Consider the following 22,938-nt stretch of genomic DNA (forward strand, 5'->3'; position numbering starts at 1 on the left):
ACTATATTAAAGAAGGCTTTGTCAAGTATGTCATGATTTTTTTTTTTTTTCTGAGACAACATAATTGTTCACCAACCTGAATGTTATGCTCCACCCAGAAGGCGTATGAGAAAATAAGGATATAGCCTTTAATGTGACCAATTAAATCAAAATGACCCAAAAACATCCATAACTCAACAGTTCAGCACATTATTAAAAGAACAATGGGCTTTAGATATTTGTTATGACATAACTATAGTCAGGGGTGGACAAAGTACACATCTTCATTACTTGAGTGAAAGTACAGATACTACTGGTCAAATACTACTCCACCACAAGTGAAAGTTGTAAAGACAGGTTTTTACTTAAGTAAAAGTACGGAAGTACATGCTTTTAAAAGTACTTAAGTATCAAAAGTAAAAAGTAAATGCATTGTTTTATTGTCACTTTGTATGTTTACAATACCTTATGCCACTAATCCAACCTACTGAATACACGGATTAGCTTGTATTACCTTTGGAATTAAGAGTTTTTACGTTACCAAACCAATAGAAATGGAACAACTGAATGAAGATAATCATCCTTGATTTTTATTTAACACTCCTACAGCTACATTGAACTCATTTTAATACTTGTTTAAAAGTTACAAAGTTATTTTTCAAAGAAATATTGAAGTCTATGATATGGTTCATTTTAGGCAAACAAAGCAACATTGAAAAGAAAACAAATCTTTAGTCTTTTCAGAAAACTGGAACACTCTCAGTATGGCCACGGGTGTGTACGTTGCACCATAGAACTTTTTGAATTTTGCCATCAACTGATCACTATTCATAAAATGCTAAGAAATCAGTGAACTTTACAACATGTGGCTAGGGTTGGGTATCGTTTGAATTTTATCCATTCTGATAATGATTCTGCTTATTGATTTCAATTCTTATCGATTTCCAGTTTAGATTCCGAAGTTGTAAAAAAAGTGAAGTAAAACATTTTGACCTGTGTGATCATTTAACCTACTTATTGATCATTTGTTTGCAAAAAAAAAAAAAAAAAAATATATATATATATATATATATATAAATGTGCAGTATTTTGACAATAAAATAATGTTCAGATTTATATACATCCTTGACCAGTTTTTAGCAGCAATTTACCAGTAGGCCTGAGTAGTAAGGTTTTTTTAATATATGGTAGCAGCCATTTTTGACAGATATATTAGCCTACCATTTGTATTGCCATAGCTTAGCTACAAATATTAAACTAGGCTATAGTTACTATAATGAAACTATGTTAAATGTGTAGTTACTGTAGTTTTACTACAAATAGCATAATTATGGTTACTATAGTGAGAGACTAAACATGTGGATACTGTGATTGTACTGCAAATACCATAGTTACACTAGTTACTATAGTAAAAACATGGTTAATTTTCCAAAGAGCTTTTATGTTTACGTTAGTTTAGTGGGGAAGGTCCCGAGGTTGCCAGATTTGCTTAAAAAAATCAGCCAAATATCCATTCAAATCTAGGCGGAAAACTCCAGGCTTAGAAATACTGTAAGACTTGGCAACACGGGAAGGTACTGGCAAATCGCAGGCCGGATTTTCTCAGAAAAAAAAAGGTTCAGTGAATCTGAAAATAAGCACACTGGAGAAACAGCTACATATAACGACTTTCTACTTGGGGACCTTGATATAAATGTAGCAGAGTAAAAAGAATGATATTTGTCTTTGAAAATCAAACAATAAATGTAGGCCTATTGAAGTTGAAATAGCAAGTTTACAGAAAAAATAATACAGATACTCAAAAAGTGTCCTTAAGTGCAGTACTCAAGTAAATCGTTGTTACTGTCCACCTCTGACTATAGTCTATCTAGTAATTCTGGTCAAACTTGACAGAAAACAACGAAAACAATCCATGCATCTATATGTGGGTCATTCCTGGTATTCGGTAACATTTCAACTTGGAATATCCTTTTTTTTTTTTTTTTCAACTGCATATGATTCATTTGCTAAATCCCCCACATCATTAGACACATATCAAACCTCAAAAAAAAAAAAAAAAAAAAATCATATTTTCCCACCTCAGGCATTAACTTTTAAAACTTTTATTTATTTATTTATTTTTTTTTCAGATTTAGACACCTTTTTTTCTCAACCCCGTAACGGACAAAATGGGATTGGTTTAAAAATAATTTTAAACAGAACTCAGTATAAAACAAACATCTATCTACTGCTCATGTGTCCTTCATAGCAATTTAATGATGAACAAATGCAACATTCATCATAATTTTCCACATTTTTATAGGACTGAAGCTAAAAATACACAAATTGTGTATAAAGACTGTAACACATTTTAAGTGGTACATTGCCTTAAATTTTGGTTTTGTTTCTCTCTCATATTGTCCCCATCATTCTGAGTCAACATATCTGCATGACCAACATTGTCTTTCTGCTGCAAAAGTGGGTACAATTTCTGATGTATGATGCTTGTCAAGGTATAAGTGGACATATTACCTGAAAAATTATATTTATAACAAAAATATCAGTTGGTAAGTATATATTCACTGAAACCATGACTTTAAAAAAAAAATATTAAAATTATTAATAAATGAAGTTAATAACTCACAAGTTTATAACCGTGTAACAGTAATAAATACATATATTTGTGATGGTGTTGTGGTTTTTCTCTTAAAGTGGCCACTTCTCCTCATGTAGTTAGGAGAGTTGACCATATATGGAAGCAATAAAATAAGTACATTGTATATTAGGGTACTTATGGATTAAAACAAAATGTTGAAAAATAATAATTTTCCATCTTAATTTTATGTGACAGGGCTGAGTTGTTAAGCTTGACAGTACCCTCCCTGACTATAATATGCCTCAAAAATATGAATAATACGTGTGATACTACTAACCATTTTCTGCACCACTATTAAAGAGATCTGAATGATGTCATTTCTGGTCAATGATGTCTCATGTGAGTGGAATCTAAATCATTATGGACTTAGATTGGTTAGTGTGAAGGGGTTGAGTTCAGACTGAGGGACATAACTTTTAAAGTCTGTTTTTTTTTTATAAAATATGCATTTTTTTTTTTTTTTAGAAAAATATTTTTTAGAAAGGAACACAAATAAATGCTTACATTATTGACGAAAATTTTGTAAATATTTTTCTAAGTACAGACTCAGTGAAGCGCCTCAGGGACATGACAAATTAATGAATGAGGCATTTATATAGCACTTTATTGTGAATTGCTGTGCACCCAAAACACTTTACAATCATGAGGAAGTCTCTCCTCAGCCACCACCACTGTGCAGCATCCACTTGAATGATGAGAATGGACCTCAGTTTAACATCTCATCCAAAGGATGGTGCTTGTTTGACAGTATAGTGTCCCCATCGTTATACTGGGGCATTAGGACCCACACAGACCACAGAGCAAGCACCCCCTGCTGGCCTCACTAACACCTCTTCCAACAGCAACCTAGTTTTCCCAGGAGGTCTCTCATCCAGGTACTGACCAGGCTCAACCCTGCTTAGCTTCAGTGGGCAACCAGTCTTGGGCTGCAGGGTGATATGGCTGTGATGACAAGGTGACAAAGTGACAAAGTGACAAAGTGACAAAGTGACAAAGTGACAAGATTCTTGTTTAAGATAGTTATGCATTGTTTTATGCTATTTAAAATAAATAAATAAAAAGATAAATATGATAATTATTTTTATTCAGTATAATGGGCATACTAAAGTATTATGAAAAGCTTCTAACAATTCATTTTGGTGAACCACCACTTTAAAAACTCCCAGGATTAACTCAATCCCAGTAATGACCCATGTATTGTTATACACATTGTTCTATACATCCATCTTTCTATTGTTCCATCCAATTCAAAATCAATCCATGTGAAAAGGTTTTAGTGGTTCTTGCAGTTACTAGCACTTAAAAATGTCCTTGTGTGAAGAAAAAAAAAAAAGTTCTTTATTTCCCTGACAATTATCTTGGAAACTCAAACTACAAGGGAATTTGCAAGGGAATAAATGTCAGGCTCAGTATGGCCAGGCTTGAAATGTCACTGAAAAACAATGAGAACAAATTATATAACCAATTACTGTATATGGTAACATGTAGTGCATCTCCCATTTCACCGTGTTTATCACAAACCAAAATAATTTAGTTCAGTCAGTGAAATCAATGTAATATGTGGCAAGCTGATGAAGATGTTGGGAGGAAACCAGAATAGCACAAGTGAAAAACTCTCAATAAGTGCCCAATGAGCTTACATCACTGTACTTTTGAAAACAGGGTTGCTCTGAAATGACTGTCTACTGTAAAGCATTTTATAATCTCCTAAATTGCTCTATTATGTATTACAGGCAATTATTATAATGCTTTAGTCAGTCTTACCCATAATTAATATGACATGCTGCAGACAAAGTCCATCAATACAGAAAAAAAGAAAAAAAAATCCAAGACAGCAGGAACCATACAGGACAGTGTTGATCGTCAATGCTTTTGTCTTGAAAAATAAAAACATGTATTTAGACAGGTTTGGGCATTTTCTCCTATTTAGCTACATCAGAGAAACTAGTAGACTTTTCGTGTTATGATCTGGTGTCTTTCTGTATCACTTCTCAGAGACTCAAATCTCTTAAATGTTGTGTGGAATTAAGTACTTAAGTTCAAGTTTCCATCTTTCACTTTCAGGCTTAATTAGTGCAGTGTACATAATTACTTCTGTTTTTTTAACCTCCTCTCTGCAGTCAGCTCTAGAGTATTAGGAAGGGTTGTGTTGCTCTGGATGCTTCTCTGTGGTCAACTTTACATTGACCGAATGTTAGGCAAGCATGATATGATATTTTTATCATGTAAAATTGGTGTTCTTTTAAATTTACTACATTTTATATTAATATTTATTGGCAGACAGTCCTTTCAAGAAAATAATCTCTTTAAGAGTTTTCCCTCTATGCATGCATGTACAGAAATAAAAGCATTCATTGTATTATTTTCAAGTTCATTATTTTTCATATCCTTTACAAATGTTATTTTGAAGCATAATGAAATAATTTCAGATCTAGATTGTTCTTGTTCAAATATATATTTAATGTATGCATTCATTTTGACAGTGTTCTGCATCATACCTTAAAATGTAATGTGGCATTTAGTATAAGGGGGAAACAATTATCTCTAAGCTACACATTCATAGCTTTATGTGTTACTTAATGTGTTTATCTTTATCAATTCTCAATGATCTCTACTCTCTAACAGGAGTCACTTAATTTGTTGTTGATATATTTAGTAAGAAATAACACAAAACAGCATTGTTACATAATATATTATAATCAACATTTTAAAGCCGCCTGGAAGCCCAGCTTCTCTATATGATGATCGGGTGAGCTCTCAAGTGGGCTTGCTATTAACAAATGACCAATAATTGACAGCAGTATGATTGACATTGACTGAAATTTAAAAACGCCACTCACAGACAGACACAAATGGTAGTCTTTCACAACTTGCAAAGGAGGCCACTCATATTATTTGGTGTCCATATTTTTTAATAATTGCCATTAATAAATATTGTAAATAAATAATTTCACAGATTAGTGGTAGTTTGAGCAGCAACAAGGTAGATTGTGCTTTTTTGTTGAACAAGGTTCATACAACTCCAGTGCCACAGTATGAACCAGAAAGCAAACTGTACGTGATTTAAATACAGTATCAGCCACCAACTTATATATATATATAGTGACAGGGTGAAGAATCACACGACAAGAGGACTTCAACAAAAAAAACCCCGGAGGGTGGTTTTTATTTAAAGACTGTGCTGGTGCTCAGTGTGGTGCTCCATGCTGTGCTGGCAAACACTCCTTGTGTGTCCTAGGTGCTGTGGGTCGGTGTCGTGCTCTCGTGCTCAGGCAGACCGGTCAAACACTGCTCTCTGGGAAAGGGCATCAGTAACAGCATCAGTAACAGCATCAGTAACAGCATCAGTAACAGCATCAGTAACAGCATCAGTAACAGCATCAGTAACAGCATCAGTAACAGCATCAGTAACAGCATCAGTAACAGCATCAGTAACAGCGTCTTCTGGAGATCTCTCTCCCCATTGTGCGTGCTACAGCGGCTTTTAAAGGCAGTGTCTGATGAGCCTCAGCTGTGGCTGGTCTGCCGGTGACGAGGGGGCGCAGGTGTTCCTCCTTTGTTCCCAGGGCGACGCTGATGAGGGCTCGGGACACGTGTCACTATATATAAACATGTAGGTCAATAGATATCACCTTTGTTACATAGGGAAAATACATAAGTAGGTCACTTAATCCTGAACATCTATCATTATGTGTACATTCTTCCATTATCAATAATCAGCATTAAGTTCACCTCAAAAATGAGATTACATTGATATAGCCATCTGGATACACAAAACAATGCCAGTGACAAAATAGTGTGTTAGAAAACTGCATAATTGCTTGCTTTTACATTTCTAACTGACAGCTCAGCACCACAGCAATTATACAACAATGTTCCTGTATTCTACACTATTCATTTGACTCATTATGTTTCGTAAAATAACAGTTTAAAGGAAAAACGTGACTCACCATGAAGAAAAGATTTTCACACACTATGTGCAGTTTGGGTGGAGAGGAGGTCATTATATACCGATGTGTTTTATTTGGAGTTGCAGCAGTTTGTCCCGGCAAGATCTTCTTTCACATGCTTTATTAATTCAAGCTCTCTGAGAACAATTACTCTTTAAATAAACTGATAAAAGTCAATTTCAGGGACAAGGACTACTAACATGTAAGTATTAAAACATTAATTATTTTAAGATTGTGACCTGGTTTAACATATAATCATTGCATTTAGAACACTGGCATCTGTATTTTATCTATCTTTTAAGATCAAGTAAGAAACAGAAATACAGTATCAGTCAAAAATTATATTTTAAATATATATTTAAAATTTTCATGTACTGTATATTAAGACTGACATTTTAAACAAATAAATAAATGAATACATTTCAGATCAACATTATTATCCATCTAAAATGACAGCTTTTATTCTATTTGTCCATTCTCTTTCTCATGTCTATTTTTTAAAGCTTTTAAAATATGTCTTGGGAAAATATTTGCACTGGAATCAAACTGGTATCGGAAGAGCAGGAGGGGGCATGTGGCCGGCCAGTTTGCAATATCAGCCCATGCAGTGATTTCAAAGGCATACAAGCGTGTGGAAGTGTTGGTAAGAGCTGTAAATCAGCTTATTGCACTGCATGGTGGGAATGAAACGTCTAATGTCAAGGTCTTTGATTGTTTTTCTGCTCTTGCTTGTCCTCAGATGCAGCACTGCAGGTGTGCTCTGTTGACCTCCTCAAAGGCAGAAAAGGGCAAAATCAACTGGAGCATCACACAGATTGTTATCAGAGTGATCACCTTGTCATCCGCAGAGGACAGTGTTTTCAGATGTGGGTTGAGCTGAGCCGAGCTTTTATTCCAAATAGAGACAAACTTCACCTGGAGCTGAAACTTGGTCAGCTATAGCCTTTTTTTTTTTAACAACCACATGACAAACAGTTTATTATTTCAGCCTCACTGGAATCTCTTGTTCTTCTCTGTGTTGTACAGGTCATATCCCATCCATTCGGGACGGCACTTATGTGATTGTTCCAATAGTGGAAGAATTCAAGAAAGACTGCTGGGGGGCAAAGATTGTGGAACATGGACAAAACCGAATCAAACTGTGTGTGCACTCTGTTCCGACTGCTTGCGTTGGACGATACCAGCTCAGTGTCGTGACACACTGTCCAGGAGGCAGATTCACTTTACCTTGTGTTCCTGAAAATGAAATTTACATGTTGTTCAACCCCTGGTGTAAAGGTATGCGTTTCATTATACAGTATATCTGAAATCCAAACACACATACACATTTGTCAGCAACAAACAAATGACTTCAACTATCTCTGTTTCTGTATCTGTATCAGATGACTGTGTGTACCTGGACGATGACTCAGAGAGATCTGAGTATGTGCTGAATGACATGGGCAGAATCTACTATGGAACTAAGCAGCAGATTGCCTGCAGAACATGGAACTTTGGTCAAGTAAGAGCCAGAATTTCACTCAAATTTTGCAGAACACAGTAATAGAAACTCCAGTCTGAGACTTTGCGGTTTGTAAAGTGTTTCTAAAGAAATGTTTCTATATTTTCTTCCTCTCTGCTGTCCGTTTCTTAGTTTGAGGAGGGAATCTTGCCTGCATGTATGTATGTGTTGGAGAAGAGCTGTACACCTTGCTCAGGATGGGGAAGCCCCATTAACATTTCCAGAGTGTTGTCTGACATGGTGAGTCTTCATTTTCTTCTTATCAGCACCCTGATTTGAAGTTGGAAAGCCCGACACAATGGTCTGATTTGCTTTGTTTTGAGTGCAGTGCATCTGCATGAATATTTTCAATCATCTCTCCTTATCAGGTTATTGCCAACAAAGACTGTGGTGTGCTGGCGGGTAACTGGTCAAACTTCTATGGAGATGGAACTGCTCCGACATCCTGGTGCGGCAGCAGTGCCATCCTGAAACAGTACCACAAATGTGGAGGAATACCTGTCAAATATGGACAGAGCTTGGCTTTTGCTGGAGTCACCAACACACGTAAGAGTTTCTGCAGACTGGACGAGGACAAAAAGTTTTGAGAAAGTGATTATAGATGTAATGCATTTATTTCTCCTCTCTTTCTCGTAGTGTTGAGGTGTTTGGGTATTCCTGCTCGTCCAGTTTCAAACTTCTGTTCTGCTCATGACACTGACGTTTGCTTGACAACTGACGTCTATTTAGATGAGAAATGTCAGCTGCTCGATCACATGAACTGTAATTCAATCTGGTAAGTATTATTCTTGCAAACAAAGTTTTTACACTGTTGCATATGTAGACTATATTGATATATAGTCTCTGAAGTTTCCTGTAGCTCAAATAGTAGAGCATGGCGCTAGCAACGCCAAGATCATGGGTTCGATTCCCTGGGAAAGCAAGAGCTGATAAAATGTAAAAAAAAACTGTAACTTGAATGCAATGTAAGTCGCTTTGGATAAAAGCATCTGCTAAATGCATAAATGTAAATGTATGAAGTTATTAATTTTTGCTATCACTCTTTTCTTTCCTTTCACAGTTCGTTTTCTCTTTTCATGATTCACGTTCTCTTCCATGTAGGAACTACCACGTGTGGAATGAGGCCTGGATGACTAGATCAGACCTGCCATCTGGTTTCGGAGGTTGGCAGGTGGTTGATTCCACTCCTCAACTGACCAGCCAGGGCTTCTTCCGCTGCGGCCCCACCTCTGTTGCTGCGATCCGCACTGGACAGACCTTCCTGAAGCATGACGTACCATTTGTTTTTGCTGAAGTGCGTCAGTTCCTTAATATTCCATCATGAGTGTTTTGACGTTTCTCTCCCATGTAAACACAAGTGCTATAGTAGTACTGTTGATTGTGTTTTAGGTGAACAATGATAGAGTGTACTGGCAGCAGAGATATGATGGGACCTTTGGTGTTGTTCACGTTGAAAAAAATGCAGTCGGTCACTGCATCAGCACCAAAGCTGTCGGTTCAGACAAACGCTTTGATATCACACACCTCTACAAACATCCACGAGGTGCAATTTCACACATCCTATTAAGGTAACAGTCACAATTAGGAAATGTCTTGATGTTAAATGTCGACTTTATTAACATTTATCAGGTACAGAGGAGGAGCGCATTGCTTTAGAAACAGCAATTCGTCATGGCTCCAGGAGGTGTACCTACCCACTGCCCTGTGCTGAGGACGTGACTGTTAAAGTCACCATGCAGGGTGATGGACCATGCGTGGGCAAGGATGCTGTGCTTTCCATCGTTTTGAAGAATAAATGCAACTCACCTTGTACCGTCACCCTGTACAGTCAAGTGGCAGCCACATACTACACCGGAGTCCATAATGCCTTAGTGAGGAAGAGCCAAATGAACATTGAGATGAAGGCCTGTGAGGGTAAGTGATGATAATCAACCCTGTACTGTAAGAGAAAGATTGCAACTGTTTAAAAGTATACTTGAATTAATTCAGTGTTTAACTCTTTGTTCTATAGTCCAGACTGTACCTTGGACCCTGCGATATGATGAGTATAAGAACCACCTAGTAGACCAGGCGGCCTTGATGCTCCATCTCTTTGGACACGTGGATCAGACCAAGCAGATTCTTGCAACCCAGTTCCACTTCAGACTGCGCACACCAGATCTTGTTATTTCTGTGAGTTTAGCAGGTTCTGTCTGTTAAACACCTCGTGGGTTGCTGATGGCCTAGACTAGAGGGTAACAATTGCAACATTATTGGTGGAAACTGGCCATTGATTGTGAGTTTTGCCTAAATGTGTCAAATGTTATGGTATATAAAATTGTGATATTTTTACCTTTCAGCCTGTATGTGATGCTGTTGTGGGTAAAGAAGTGCCAGTAAAAATCACATTCCAGAATCCACTTTCTTGCAGTCTAAAGAATGTGATATTCCGCATTGAGGGTCTGGGCTTGAAGCATGCCAGAATGGTTAACTATGGGTAAGATTAATTCAACCCTGACCTCACAGGAAAATGTACCTATTTGTATTTCTACATATAATATTTCTAATAATTCTCTCTCTTTCTTAGTGATATTGCAAGCCTGGCCACAGTGACCCTGACAGAGACATTTGTTCCAGTGCGGCATGGCACACATAAAATTCTGGCATCACTTGACTGTTCCCAACTTAATCAAGTGCATGGAGTTGCCAACATTACTGTTAACCAGTGAAAAAGTATTTAATTACCTGAAGAGAAGAAATGGCTGTTGCTTTGAACTGTAAACTTATTCATAATGATCTCAGATACACTGTTTTTTTCATGTTGTCATGAAAGAAAAACATTCATTAAAAACCTTTGAAAACTCAAATATTTGTGGTTGTTTTATGGTGGATATTCTTCATTTAGGTGTATTGTTAATTGCTGCCTCAGCATTAAAAATATTAATAATTTAATCACTTTGATATAGTTTTAAGAGTGGGTGAACTGAGAAACATTAATTATGAAAGTTATGCCTACTATGTTTCAGTACATTCAAATGATAATAAATGTATATACAGTATAAACACACCCATCTCTGTGTCAATATTTATAGTAGGTGTATAAAGGCAGTGGGTTGATCCATAGGTGTGTGCAAGTATATTTACAGTATAAGCGTAAGCCTTAAATTTTCAGTAATTCACATTCAAATTCATGTCCAAAGCCTGAGACTATATTGAAATACTGAGTTTCAAAATATAATAAAAACCTTGAATGAAGACCAATTTTACACTGTAAAATGAATAAGACATTTCATATTTTGCACTTTCAAATGTAAGTAAATGAGTGCCACGTAGTGTCATTGACTCCTTGTGCAGACAGTCAGATGTTCTTCCTCTGAACATCTCAAAGCTTGCTGGAGAACATAAGTAGTTTTTTCAGGTCAGATCCAGTGCTGCTGTCGAAAGAAAGAAAGAAAGAAAAAGAAAGTCAAATTCTGCAGACACTTTTTTTTTTTTAAATTCAAATTTTACTCAAATTATGTTGATCATATCATATGCAAAATATTTGTATTAAATTTTAACTTTTTATTATATACAATTACTTTCACTAACTCCACTTTGAGTATTAAAATGAACTGAAATACTAAAATAAAAAGTAAGTGTTATAGCTGATTTATACATATCCAGCATACACACCTGTAACATAACTCACAGTCAATTCTCTACTGATCAAAAGTGTAGACTTTTACTTCGAAGGATGCACACACATGCACACACTATTTCATTCTGCTTAAGGCATGAGAAAATATTTTGTGCAAGACTGTGTTTTATGTTTATGTATCCATCACAAGCTATTATCTGCTGGAAAAATGGTGGTGAGCTATAACAAATAAGGTTTTGTACTGGTTTTGTATAAATCACACCCTTCATTGTAGTAGGCTTACATTGCAGATCTGCATGATGACAGTATCTGTTCACATAATTGAATCCATGAACAATTTTTTTTTTTTTACACAGGAACCAGCAATTATTTTCACTGCATATAGTTTTGCTTTTGTAACTCATCACATTATTAATTAACTCTAACAGTTCAGTCCCTGGACACAATCTGGTCTCAACATCTCTCAACATGTCTTTCTGAAGTTATTCCTCTAAATAGTATCTGTTGACAAGAGAACCTGTTATACTTGAACAATGAACAAATAGTTTACATGAAGGGACCACCTCTGGCTCTGCACCCCTTTACCTAAATTCAGTACTTCAGACCTATGCCCTCTAGAAGCTTGCGTTCTGCAAGTGAATGACACATTATTGTGCCATCCCAAAGAGGCACAAAATCACTTTTATGGACTTTTTCATTAACTGTTCCCACCTGGTGGAATGACCTGCCCAACTCAATCCGAGCAGCTGAATCCTTAGCCATCTTCAAGAAACGGCTAAAAACACATCTCTTCCATCTTTATTTGACCCTCTAACTCAAGCACTCTCTATTCTAATTCTATTTTATCTATCTGTCTTCTTTTTATTAAAAAAACAACAACAAAAAAAAAAACACACACACACACACTTGACCCTCTATCAGTTGCATATTTATTCTCTAACTGCTAGCTTTTCTTGAAAAGCTCTACTTCTCTACTTGTTTCTTAAAAAACAACAAACAACAACAACAAAAAAACACTAGTAGTGTAGTATATTTTCTATATTCTATCTACTTGTTTTCTTTAAAACAAAAAACAAACAAACAAAAAAAAAAAACCTGCTGCGTGTACTGCGTTAGGCTAACTGAGACACTTGCATGTTATTGCTCTTTTGTTGGTTTTGATTGCTTCTATTGTCCTCATTTGTAAGTCGCTTTGGATAAAAGCGTCTGCTAAATGACTAAATGTAAATGTAAATGTAATGACTCAAAAATGAGTGCATGTTTAAAAACAAAGATGCAGACAGAGGAAGATGTGAAACTTCACAACTTATCCTACTAATTACACTAAGCAGGACTAGTACACACCCAGTGCATTAACACTTACTATGCAAATCTGAAATGCATTCGGTGATGATGGCTCATATGTCCAGTTAGTGGTTCAAAAGGAGTGAATTAATTAATGCCACGTATAACACCAATTTAATTTTTACTGTTGCTATGCATTTTGTTAAATATTTGAAACTAGGAAACTGCATGACAATTGCAAAGGAATGTATGTGCCCTAAAAAATGAGGTGCACTAGTTAAAGCTAGACTATGACTGTTTTCCAAAGGAAACATTTTAAAACTTTAAGTAGCAGATGTTGATGTATTTGCAATCAACGAGATGATTTTCCAGCGACATCATGTCTGTTTTAACCTAAAATGTATTTAATTCAAAAATAAAAACAACTTGAATTAATTTAGCTTTGGTTCTGTAATCAATGTCATGGCCTTTAAAGTAGAACTATACATTTCCACGAAACACATGAGCAAAAATGTTAATTAACCAGGAAATTAAGCAGGCAAGTTATTAATTTGGTGAAACACACTCTCTAAAAAGATAAATAAATATACAGAAATAATAAATCCATAGCACAGGTAAGCTGTTCTACCTGTGTGGCTTTTCAGCCTGACGCACCTCCTCTGGTGCCATTAGGTCAGCTGCAGGGTCGTCAGCTGGTTACCACTGTTCACCGATGTTTCGCCCCCTATACTAGTAAATCTCTCGGCAGGGGGGCAGTGGCATATTAGGGATGTCTCCCTGCCACCCCTGTAGCTGCCTTTATTGGGGTGTTAGCGCCCAGCTGCTCTCCTTCCTCTGGAGCCACAGCCAATAGTTGGCTTTCTCTGCCTCTTCCTCCAACTCCTTCACCGCCTTCCACAGGTTTGCACCCACCATGCCAGACTCACGGAGTACTTGCACCGTTGCTCTACTGACGAAGTTCCGGCATCTGACCTCCATGGGGTAAACCTTAGCGTTCCAGCCTGCCTCCTGGTACTCCGCTGCCAACTCAGAATACTATAGATGTTTCCTTTCATGGGCTTCTGTGATGTTTTCTTCCCACGGGACAGTCAGCTCAATGATGAAGACTCTCTTATACTCAGCTGACCATATGACAATGTCTGGAAATTACTTTAATTCAGATTAAATCCTTTTTAAAAATTTAACATGCTTTTTCAACATATGCATATAAAAAATCCATTATATGAGAATTAAACCAGTGACCTTGCCATTACTAGTTTAGCATTGGCATTTTGTCATCATTATAAATAAGCATTTTCTCCTTACTCTGGGATTTCTCAATTACATCGCTATCAGTCCACAACAATTAAACTAAGACATTAATTTGACTTTATTCCCTGAAACAGAGCATTCAAATTAACATGTGACTCACCCAAAATCCTTTCTTCTTGCTCACAGAAGATGCGGATGGAGTGGAGACGAACATGAAGTATATATACATCCAGGGCTGCAGTGGAAAGATGAGCTGGTTAAAGTAGGACTTACTGTTCACTTGCTTCAGTAAATCAACTTCTCACTTCATTTACTTGTTAACAACAAGGACAAGGACTAAAAACATGTAAGTAATCAACTTTGATGTTACTTCATGCCTATTATATGCTTTTACTTTGCACATATTCATTGGTTTCATGGATATTAAATAAGCCACAAGAAGACAGTTAACATTATTTAACTTGCTGTCTAATAAATGTAGCTTGAGAAGGAAGAGAAGTTCTACAAACCTGAATTTAATGGATTTAAAGGCTGGAATATTCAGGGGAAAAGTTAAATTATAAATGATCCACCTGAACTTGTGAATGAGCAAACAATGATAATGTTGTATATTTTATTATTTTCCCTTCAAAATCTTCTTTCCTTTTTGCACAGGATGCCTTTTGTCAACAATCCATACAAAAACCACTGCACCGTCGGCCGTTTCCCACGTATTAAACTGCAGTCAGAGAACAGCTGGAAAGGAGCATGCTATGCACCGGTTTACAATAACCCATGCACAAACCCTTGTGCTAACCCTTGCACAAACCTATCTGGTGACCCCTGGGCAAATGTTTACGTGAACCCATATGTAAACCCATGCATTAACCCTTGCACTACTCCATATGCTACAACATTAGCTACTCCATATGTTACTCCTTGCACCACTCCATGCACTACTCCATACACTAATCCTTATGGCTTTGTCACTCCATGCCGTGATTATGAGACTAAAGAAGTTGTCATCAAGGAATACGTGGATGATTGCACAAGCAAGCGAGTTTGTGAAGGCAATGGTAAGAGTCACAGATCTTTGTCCTGCAATGCATGATGTGAATTATACTTACTCATAGTAACTCAATGAATGATCTGTTTGATAACTAATTACTTGTTTCTGCTTTTTTCATTTTCTCAGATGCTATCCTCCGGGTGTGTAAAGTTGACCTTCTCAAATGCAGGACCGAACAGAATCGTCAGGAGCATCACACACATTGTTTCCTTGATGACCGTCTCATTGTCCGCAGAGGACAGTGTTTCAACATGTGGGTTGATCTGTCCCGTTCTTTCAATCCCAGTTGTGACAAGCTTCACCTGGAGCTCAAACTAGGTTAGTTTCTATATGACCCATGACAACAGAGGACATACAGGTACAGTATGTAGAGGAGGAACATGTGAGGAGCTGAACTAGCATTTCACCCTCACTGGAATCTCTTGTTCTTCTGTGTGTTTTACAGGTCACATCCCATCCATCCGGGACGGCACTTATGTGATTGTTCCAATAGTGGAAGAATTCAAGAAAGACTGCTGGGGGGCAAAGATTGTGGAACAAGGACAAAACCGAATCAAACTGTGTGTGCACTCTGTTCCGACTGCTTGCGTTGGACGATACCAGCTCAGTGTCGTGACACACTGTCCAGGAGGCAGATTCACTTTACCTTGTGTTCCTGAAAATGAAATTTACATGCTGTTCAACCCCTGGTGTAAAGGTATGCATTTCATTTCACTTATTATTATGACATATTACTCAGTTATCATGAACCTGAATATATGCGTAAAGTGCAATGCTCTCTTTATCAGATGACTGTGTTTACCTGAGAGATGAGGCAGAGAGAGCTGAGTATGTGCTGAATGACATGGGCAGAATCTACTATGGAACTAAGCAGCAGATTGCCTGCAAAACATGGAACTTTGGTCAAGTAAGAGCCAAACTTTCACTCATATTACAAAAGTGCTTACACATGAGTTAACATTATGTCAGAGAGCTACTGTGAATCCACTGATTTCAGTGGGAATAGTGGGTCACAGGAAAACAGCAGAAATGACAAAACTGTTATTTTTCTAGTGTGTAATTAAGTCCATAAGTAACAAGGGTGTGCGTTAAAAGTGTTGGAACCTATTGGGGTTGCTGCTGGAAATGTCTTTTCACATTCAATTTCTCTTGAAGCATCTGAGATCAAATTCTACACAACAAGCTCTACTCTATAACAACATTTTCATGCACAAGAGACAGTATGAAGTTTTCAGTTTCCAATTTCCTCACTCTTCTGTCTGATTTATAGTTTGAGAAGGGAATCTTACCTGCGTGTATGTATGTGTTGGAGAAGAGCTGTACACCTTGCTCAGGATGGGGAAACCCCATTAACATTTCCAGAGTGGTGTCTGACATGGTGAGTCTTCATATTGTTCTTATCAACCTTAATTTTTCATGATTTCACCCTGATTAAAATAGCCTGATTTGTTCTATTCTGGGTGTGGTTTCTAATCATCTCTCTGTATCAGGTTATTGCCAACAAAGACTGTGGTGTGCTGGTGGGTAACTGGTCAAACTGCTATGGAGATGGAACTGCTCCGACATCCTGGTGCAGCAGCAGTGCCATCCTGAAACAGTACCACAAATCTGATGGAATACCTGTCAAATATGGACAAAGCTCGGCCTTTGCTGGAGTCACCAACACATGTAAGAAAGAGTTCCTGCAGACTGGATGAGGAAAGAAGTTTTGATGAAGTAACTGTAGACGTAATGCACTTATATTTTTTTTCTCTTTCTCGTAGTGTTGAGGTGTTTAGGCATTCCTGCTCGCCCAGTTTCAAACTTCTGTTCTGCTCATGACACTGATGTTTGTTTGACATCTGACGTCTATTTGGATGAGAAATTCCAGCTGATCGATCACATGAACCGTGATTCAATCTGGTAAGTGTCATTACCATTTGTGATGTCCTAAAGAGTTCCTCTGAATGTGCATTATGTGTTTGTATTTCTTTCATGTTCTCTTCCATGTAGGAACTACCACGTGTGGAATGAGGCCTGGATGACTCGGCCAGACCTGCCATCTGGTTTCGGAGGTTGGCAGGTGCTTGATTCCACTCCTCAACTGACCAGCCAGGGCTTCTTCCGCTGCGGCCCCACCTCTGTTGCTGCGATCCGCACTGGACAGACCTTCCTGAAGCATGATGTGCCCTTTCTTTTCGCTGAAGTATGTTAATTCCTTTAATTTAGCTTTCTGTCATAAAGTTAACATATAAAGACTTAAGATTCTTGTTTGTCTCCTTGTGTTCTAGGTAAATAATGATAAAGTTTACTGGCAGAGGAGATGTGATGGTACATTTGGTGTTGTCCACGTTGAGAAGGATGTAGTAGGTCACTGCATCAGCACCAAGGCCATTGGCTCAGATCAACGCGTGGATATCACAAACCTCTACAAACACCCACTTGGTAAAACCCACATGCATTTCCATCTATTCCAGCACTCAACACTTTGAACCATGGTGCTTATACTATTGATGAAGTTTGGGGTCTTTTTTATGATTCCTTCCCATTGTCAATTTTACTCTTTCTTTTATTGATCAGGTTCTTCTGAGAAGTGCACTGCTTTGGAAACAGCTGTTCGTCATGGCTCCAAGAGATGTGCATACCCACTGCCCTGTGCTGAGGATGTTGTCTGTGAAGTCAACCTGAAAGGGGATGGACCATGTGTGGGCAAAGATGCTGTGCTTTGCATCAATCTAAAAAACAAATGCAGCTCACCTCGTAGCATCACTCTCTACAGCCAGGCTGCAGCCATGTACTACACCGGAGTCAGGAAGACCTTCCTGAAAAGAGACCACACATGCATTGAGCTCAAGCCCTCTGAATGTGAGAAATGCTGAAGTTTTGTAAGAGTTGCAATAGATGAGACCACACAGTTGGTATAGTGCAGCTTATAGGTAAAGAAACTTTTAATGAAAGCATGAGAATTCAATCAGTATTTTTCACTTTTTTCCCACATTAGGCAGACCTCTGGATTGGACCCTGAGTTATGACGAGTATAAGGAACACCTGGTGGATCACGCCTCACTGATGCTCAACCTCTTTGGACACGTGACTCAGACTAAGCAGGTTCTGGCCACCCAGTACAGCTTCAGACTGCGCACACCAGACCTTGTTATCACTGTGAGTTTAAAATTACAGTTCAACTGTTTAATTATTTGATTGTTTGAAATCATTTAGTGCTAAATTGTGTCTTGTATGTGGTAATTCTCAGCCGGTATGTGATGCTGTCTTGGGTCAAGAAGTGCCAGTCAAAATCACTTTCCAGAATCCACTGCCTTGTGTCCTGAAGAACACTGTATTCCGCTTTGTGGGACTTGGGCTGCAGCATGCCAGAGTTGTCAACTATGGGTAAAATGAATTTAATTAATTACTCAATAAATAATAAATTATTTTTGCATTATTCTATTTAATTTTCAATTAATTATATAAATCATGATTGTTGAACATAATACTAAACTCCATATATGTTGCCATATATGTTAAACCATTTGTTATTATTTTATCTAAAAAATACAAATAATTTAAAACATATATAGTAGCATAAAATCACCTTTTTTTTTTTTTTTTTTTTCACAGTGACATTGCAGGGCATGCCACAGTGTGCCTGACGGAGAAGTTTATTCCCAAGTGTCACGGCCCACAGAAGCTTGTGGCATCATTCAATTGTCCTCAGCTTACTCAGGTGCATGGATTCGCCAACATTGTTGTCAAACAACACTGTTAAACTAAAAAATAGAGGATTTATTTATTTTTTTTTGTAATTTTGGAAATAAAGTGCTGTTGACTAAATTCAGCAGTAAAATATTACAATGTGTGTTTCACATGATTGATTTGCAAACTGAATTATCAGTTTTGTTTCACGTCACCTACAATATACTAATGTTAAAGTTGAAATGTCTGTGTTCATTAAAGAAATCATCTGATAAAACATCTTTGAAAAGGCCTTGAAAAAGATTTGTTGTGTTTTATGTTGACTGTTTTCTAATTTAGTATTGTTGTTGTGTACTGCCTAAGTATTTAGAAAAAACGTGAATAATTTAATCTCTTTGATATGTGGTTATGAGTCTATAACTAGTACAGGATATCTGGACCAACAAAAATATATTCATAATATTCAGTACTGGGTAGATTACTTATAAAATGTAGTCCATCCTGGGCACCACTATCTCTCAGGACTTTAAGTGGGACACTCACATTAGCTGGGTTTCCATTCAAAGTTACAAATTGAACTTATGCGCAAATTTTGGAATATCGCATAAACATTAGCTCGGACGTAGCACAGTGCTCATTCAACAAATGCACAGCTAAATAGATGAGTATTGAGTCTGGATTTAAATGTGGCTAATGTTTTAGCCATCTGATCTCTTCTGGAAGCTGGTTCCAACTGCAAGCGGCATAATAGCTAAAAGCGGACGCCCCTTGTTTTGTGTGGACCCTTTGTATTTCTAACTGACTCGATCCTAATGATCTGAGTGGTCTGCTAGGTTTATATTTGGTGGTATTTTTCTGGTTCTAGTCAGAATCCTGGCAGCAGTGTTCTGGATGAGCTGCAGCTGTCTAATATTCTTCTTTGGAAGGCCGGTGAGGAGACCATTACAATAATCCACCCTGCTGGTGATAAAGGCATGAACAAGTTTCTCCAAGTCTTGACTGGACACAAAACATCTAATTCTTGCAATGTTTTTGAGATGATAGTATGATGAGTTAGTTACTGCTTTGATATGACTACTAAAACTAAGGTCTGTCTCCAGAATCACCCCAAGATTTTTTAATTTTAGTTTTAAAAAGCTAATAATTAAAAAATAAAAATGTAAAATCAAAACAAATAATTTTTAAATTAACAGTTAAAATAAAACACATATTCAAAAAGATGAAATATTTGTTTACCTGGATTTCATGTGACCATTAACCAACGTCAGAGAACCGTGAACATGCCACTGTGTTACTTCTATTAACTTTTTAATTATTAATTTGTTACCTTAAAATCTCAGGGAGTAATTCAAGTAAATATATTAGGTTAAAGCTGTTGGCCAATTAATGTGTTCATCAATGTTGAAATTTTGAGAAAACACTTCTTAAAATTAAAATATTTTTTTGTAAATCCAGTCCTCAAATACGTGGCCTCTCAATTTTTAGTTTAATTATAGCCACCTGACTAGTGACTGGACTAGTGTGAAACTGGAACAAAACAAAAGATTTTCTGAATGTATAAAAGTGGTAGGCTATTTTAGAAGGAACAATTTAAAAGATGAGAAAGAGCAATTATGGAAAGTCAATTATGAATAATTTCTTGCTATTGCGTAGCTATGTTATCATGTAATCAATAAAAAAGTAACTGTAGTCTTATTATGAGTATTTAAATGTAATATAATCTAATTAATTTCTTTCTGCAGTTTTTGCTCTTTATTTTCTATCTTTTTGGTTTTGTTCCTCAGCAATCTTGCTTATATTTTCTTGTATACTATCTTTAGTCTTGTTTCGAGTTTTGAACTACTTTGATTTTATACTTTCGTTTTCAGTAGTCTATATTTTGATATTTCCTTTACCCTTTTATTTTACTTTAGTTACTTATTATTTTCCCTTTTATTACATGTTTCTTGTGTTGTTGTTGTGTGGTTTTGAGTGCTGTCTTGTTGTGTGTTTGCTGTGTGTTCCCTCCAGTCCTGCTCTACCAACCTGAGACTCCCTGCCTGTTGGTTGCCCAAGGCAGTCTGCCAACTAGGCTTGGTGCAGAGAGCCTTTCATTGATACTAGCCTGCTTTATGCCCCTTCACTCTGATTGCATGCCCTACTGGTCTCTGCTCTGGCCTTCTCCCCATTCTGCTGCTTGGTTTGGCCACTGACTGGGACTGTTCTCCAGACCGTCTACCTCTGGAGGCATAGTTCTCTCCTGCTGGTTGGAGTTGTCCCAAGACTGTTCACCCCTGTGCACTCCCCTGAACTTGTGCTTTCAATAAATATTTGTTTCACTCACTCTGCATTTGGGTCCCTTCCTGCTGACCTTGACACCAGTGGTGTAGTGGTGCCTAGAGAAGCGGGTATACTCTTAATTCATGCCCCAATTTTTTATTTTTTTTAAACGGCCCTGCAAAGGATGAACGACCTGTGTCATAAACAGTGACATGTAAAACTAGTCTTGCAATTTTAGTTCACTCCAAAATGGGCCAGTAATATTTGCACACTGTCACTTAACTTCTGCTGCTTGAGTAAGGATCATTATAAAAATAATATTATCCACAGAGGAGGTGCAGATTTTGCAATAAATAATTAACTGCAGCAACTGACATTTTGTCAGAACCTCTAGTAAATTGCATGTTATTTTGTTTAGTTGTCTGTTCAGAATTGTGGGAGAATTGTGATCTCTATTTGAAACAAACAATTTTTTTTTGATTTTGACAGAAGTGAGGGGGACAGAAATGTCTAATATAATAACTTTTTTTGTATAATTGACAGGTTTTATAACGATCATTATTATTATTATTATTATTATTATTAATTATTAGGCTACCTCTTGCTTTTAATTGGCTGAGAAATCAAATACACAGCTGGACAATAAGCAATAATTTATAATATTTTTCCTGTATTTTCCTAATGACAATTTTATGATTTGTTTAGCCTATATACTACATTTCCCCCCATTTTTATCACAGAATAAGGCAGAATATATTTTATAGCCTAGTATCTATTGGCAAGTGTAATAAATGCTATCAATTAGCCTACTTAGCACTGCATTATTCAGAATCAGATGCTTTTTTATTACCTGGAGATTGAAAACACACATAAACCATACTGTCGCAATCATGCGTTTACTGTCTTCATGTTTCTATTTATTCAGCTTAGCCACAGTAGACATAGATTTGGCTACAGCGATAGCTGGATTCTTGCGTCGTGACTCGTGAGTTACTTCTATGAGGCTGTTTTGGACTTTCTGCGAGAGCGCCATCCTATAAATGAAACATACACTGCATGAGAGTGTTTACGTCTTTACTGGATGTTTTAGAGAATATTTGCATTTATTCACATGCGATTGGATTAGTTACTCATATGCTGGACTGTCATGATTTGGCTAGTGCAGGACACTACTGAATGATGCGCATCAGAGGGGATTTAGAAGTAGGTATACGGAATGCCGACTGATAAAGAAGTGGGTATACGCCGTATACCTGCGTATACCCTCCACTACACCACTGCTTGACACTACACTCTTAAAAATAAAGGTGCTTCAAAAGGTTCTTCAAGCTATGCCATAGAAGCTTGCTTTTTTTTTTGGTTCCACAAAGAACCATTCAGTCAAAGGTTCTTTAAAGAACCATCTCTTCCTTACCTTTTTATAATCTGAAGAACCTTCTTTCACCACCAAGAACCTTTTGCGAAACAGAAAGGTTCTTCAGATGTTAAAGGTTCTTTATGGAACCAAGGTTCTTCTATGGCATCGTGAATCACCTTTATTTTCTATCTTTTGGTTTTGTTCCTCAGCAATCTTGCTTATATTTTCTTGTATACTATCTTTAGTCTTGTTTCGAGTTTTGAACTACTTTGATTTTATACTTTCGTTTTCAGTAGTCTATATTTTGATATTTCCTTTACCCTTTTATTTTACTTTAGTTACTTATTATTTTCCCTTTTATTACATGTTTCTTGTGTTGTTGT

The 22,938-nt window shown here is 37.0% G+C and overlaps 2 protein-coding genes across 2 annotated transcripts; both read left to right on the top strand.

The window, feature by feature from the left end:
• Window positions 1–6,265: 6,265 nt before the first annotated feature.
• On the top strand, window positions 6,266–10,842 carry LOC131532325 (protein-glutamine gamma-glutamyltransferase K-like). The gene is made up of 14 exons (XM_058763866.1): window positions 6,266–6,766; window positions 7,068–7,207; window positions 7,304–7,495; window positions 7,591–7,842; window positions 7,947–8,065; window positions 8,198–8,305; window positions 8,434–8,611; window positions 8,702–8,840; window positions 9,167–9,359; window positions 9,455–9,608; window positions 9,695–9,979; window positions 10,077–10,237; window positions 10,405–10,541; window positions 10,632–10,842. Exons 2-14 carry the CDS (start codon window positions 7,078–7,080, stop codon window positions 10,771–10,773), a joined length of 2,190 nt encoding a protein of 729 aa, XP_058619849.1. The 5' UTR covers window positions 6,266–6,766; window positions 7,068–7,077; the 3' UTR covers window positions 10,774–10,842.
• Window positions 10,843–14,874: 4,032 nt separating this feature from the next.
• On the top strand, window positions 14,875–19,012 carry LOC131532277 (protein-glutamine gamma-glutamyltransferase K-like). Its single transcript, XM_058763797.1, has 13 exons — window positions 14,875–15,274; window positions 15,394–15,585; window positions 15,713–15,964; window positions 16,056–16,174; window positions 16,538–16,645; window positions 16,758–16,935; window positions 17,031–17,169; window positions 17,260–17,452; window positions 17,538–17,691; window positions 17,827–18,111; window positions 18,248–18,408; window positions 18,500–18,636; window positions 18,865–19,012. The coding sequence occupies exons 1-13, from the start codon at window positions 14,875–14,877 to the stop codon at window positions 19,010–19,012; spliced, it is 2,466 nt and encodes an 821-aa protein (XP_058619780.1).
• The last annotated feature ends 3,926 nt before the right edge of the window (window positions 19,013–22,938 follow it).

The sequence above is a fragment of the Onychostoma macrolepis genome, chromosome 23, assembly GCF_012432095.1.
Source record: "Onychostoma macrolepis isolate SWU-2019 chromosome 23, ASM1243209v1, whole genome shotgun sequence".
Taxonomy (NCBI): Eukaryota; Metazoa; Chordata; class Actinopteri; order Cypriniformes; family Cyprinidae; genus Onychostoma; species Onychostoma macrolepis.

Coding starts and splice junctions, on each gene's coding strand:
- LOC131532325 (XM_058763866.1), top strand. CDS start 7,078: ATGTCTTGGGAAAATATTTGCACTGGAATCAAACTGGTATCGGAAGAG. Junction 7,208..7,303: donor ACAAGCGTGTGGAAGTGTTG/GTAAGAGCTGTA, acceptor GCTTGTCCTCAG/ATGCAGCACTGCAGGTGTGC. Junction 8,306..8,433: donor CCAGAGTGTTGTCTGACATG/GTGAGTCTTCAT, acceptor TCTCCTTATCAG/GTTATTGCCAACAAAGACTG.
- LOC131532277 (XM_058763797.1), top strand. CDS start 14,875: ATGCCTTTTGTCAACAATCCATACAAAAACCACTGCACCGTCGGCCGT. Junction 16,646..16,757: donor CCAGAGTGGTGTCTGACATG/GTGAGTCTTCAT, acceptor TCTCTGTATCAG/GTTATTGCCAACAAAGACTG. Junction 17,692..17,826: donor CCTCTACAAACACCCACTTG/GTAAAACCCACA, acceptor TTTATTGATCAG/GTTCTTCTGAGAAGTGCACT.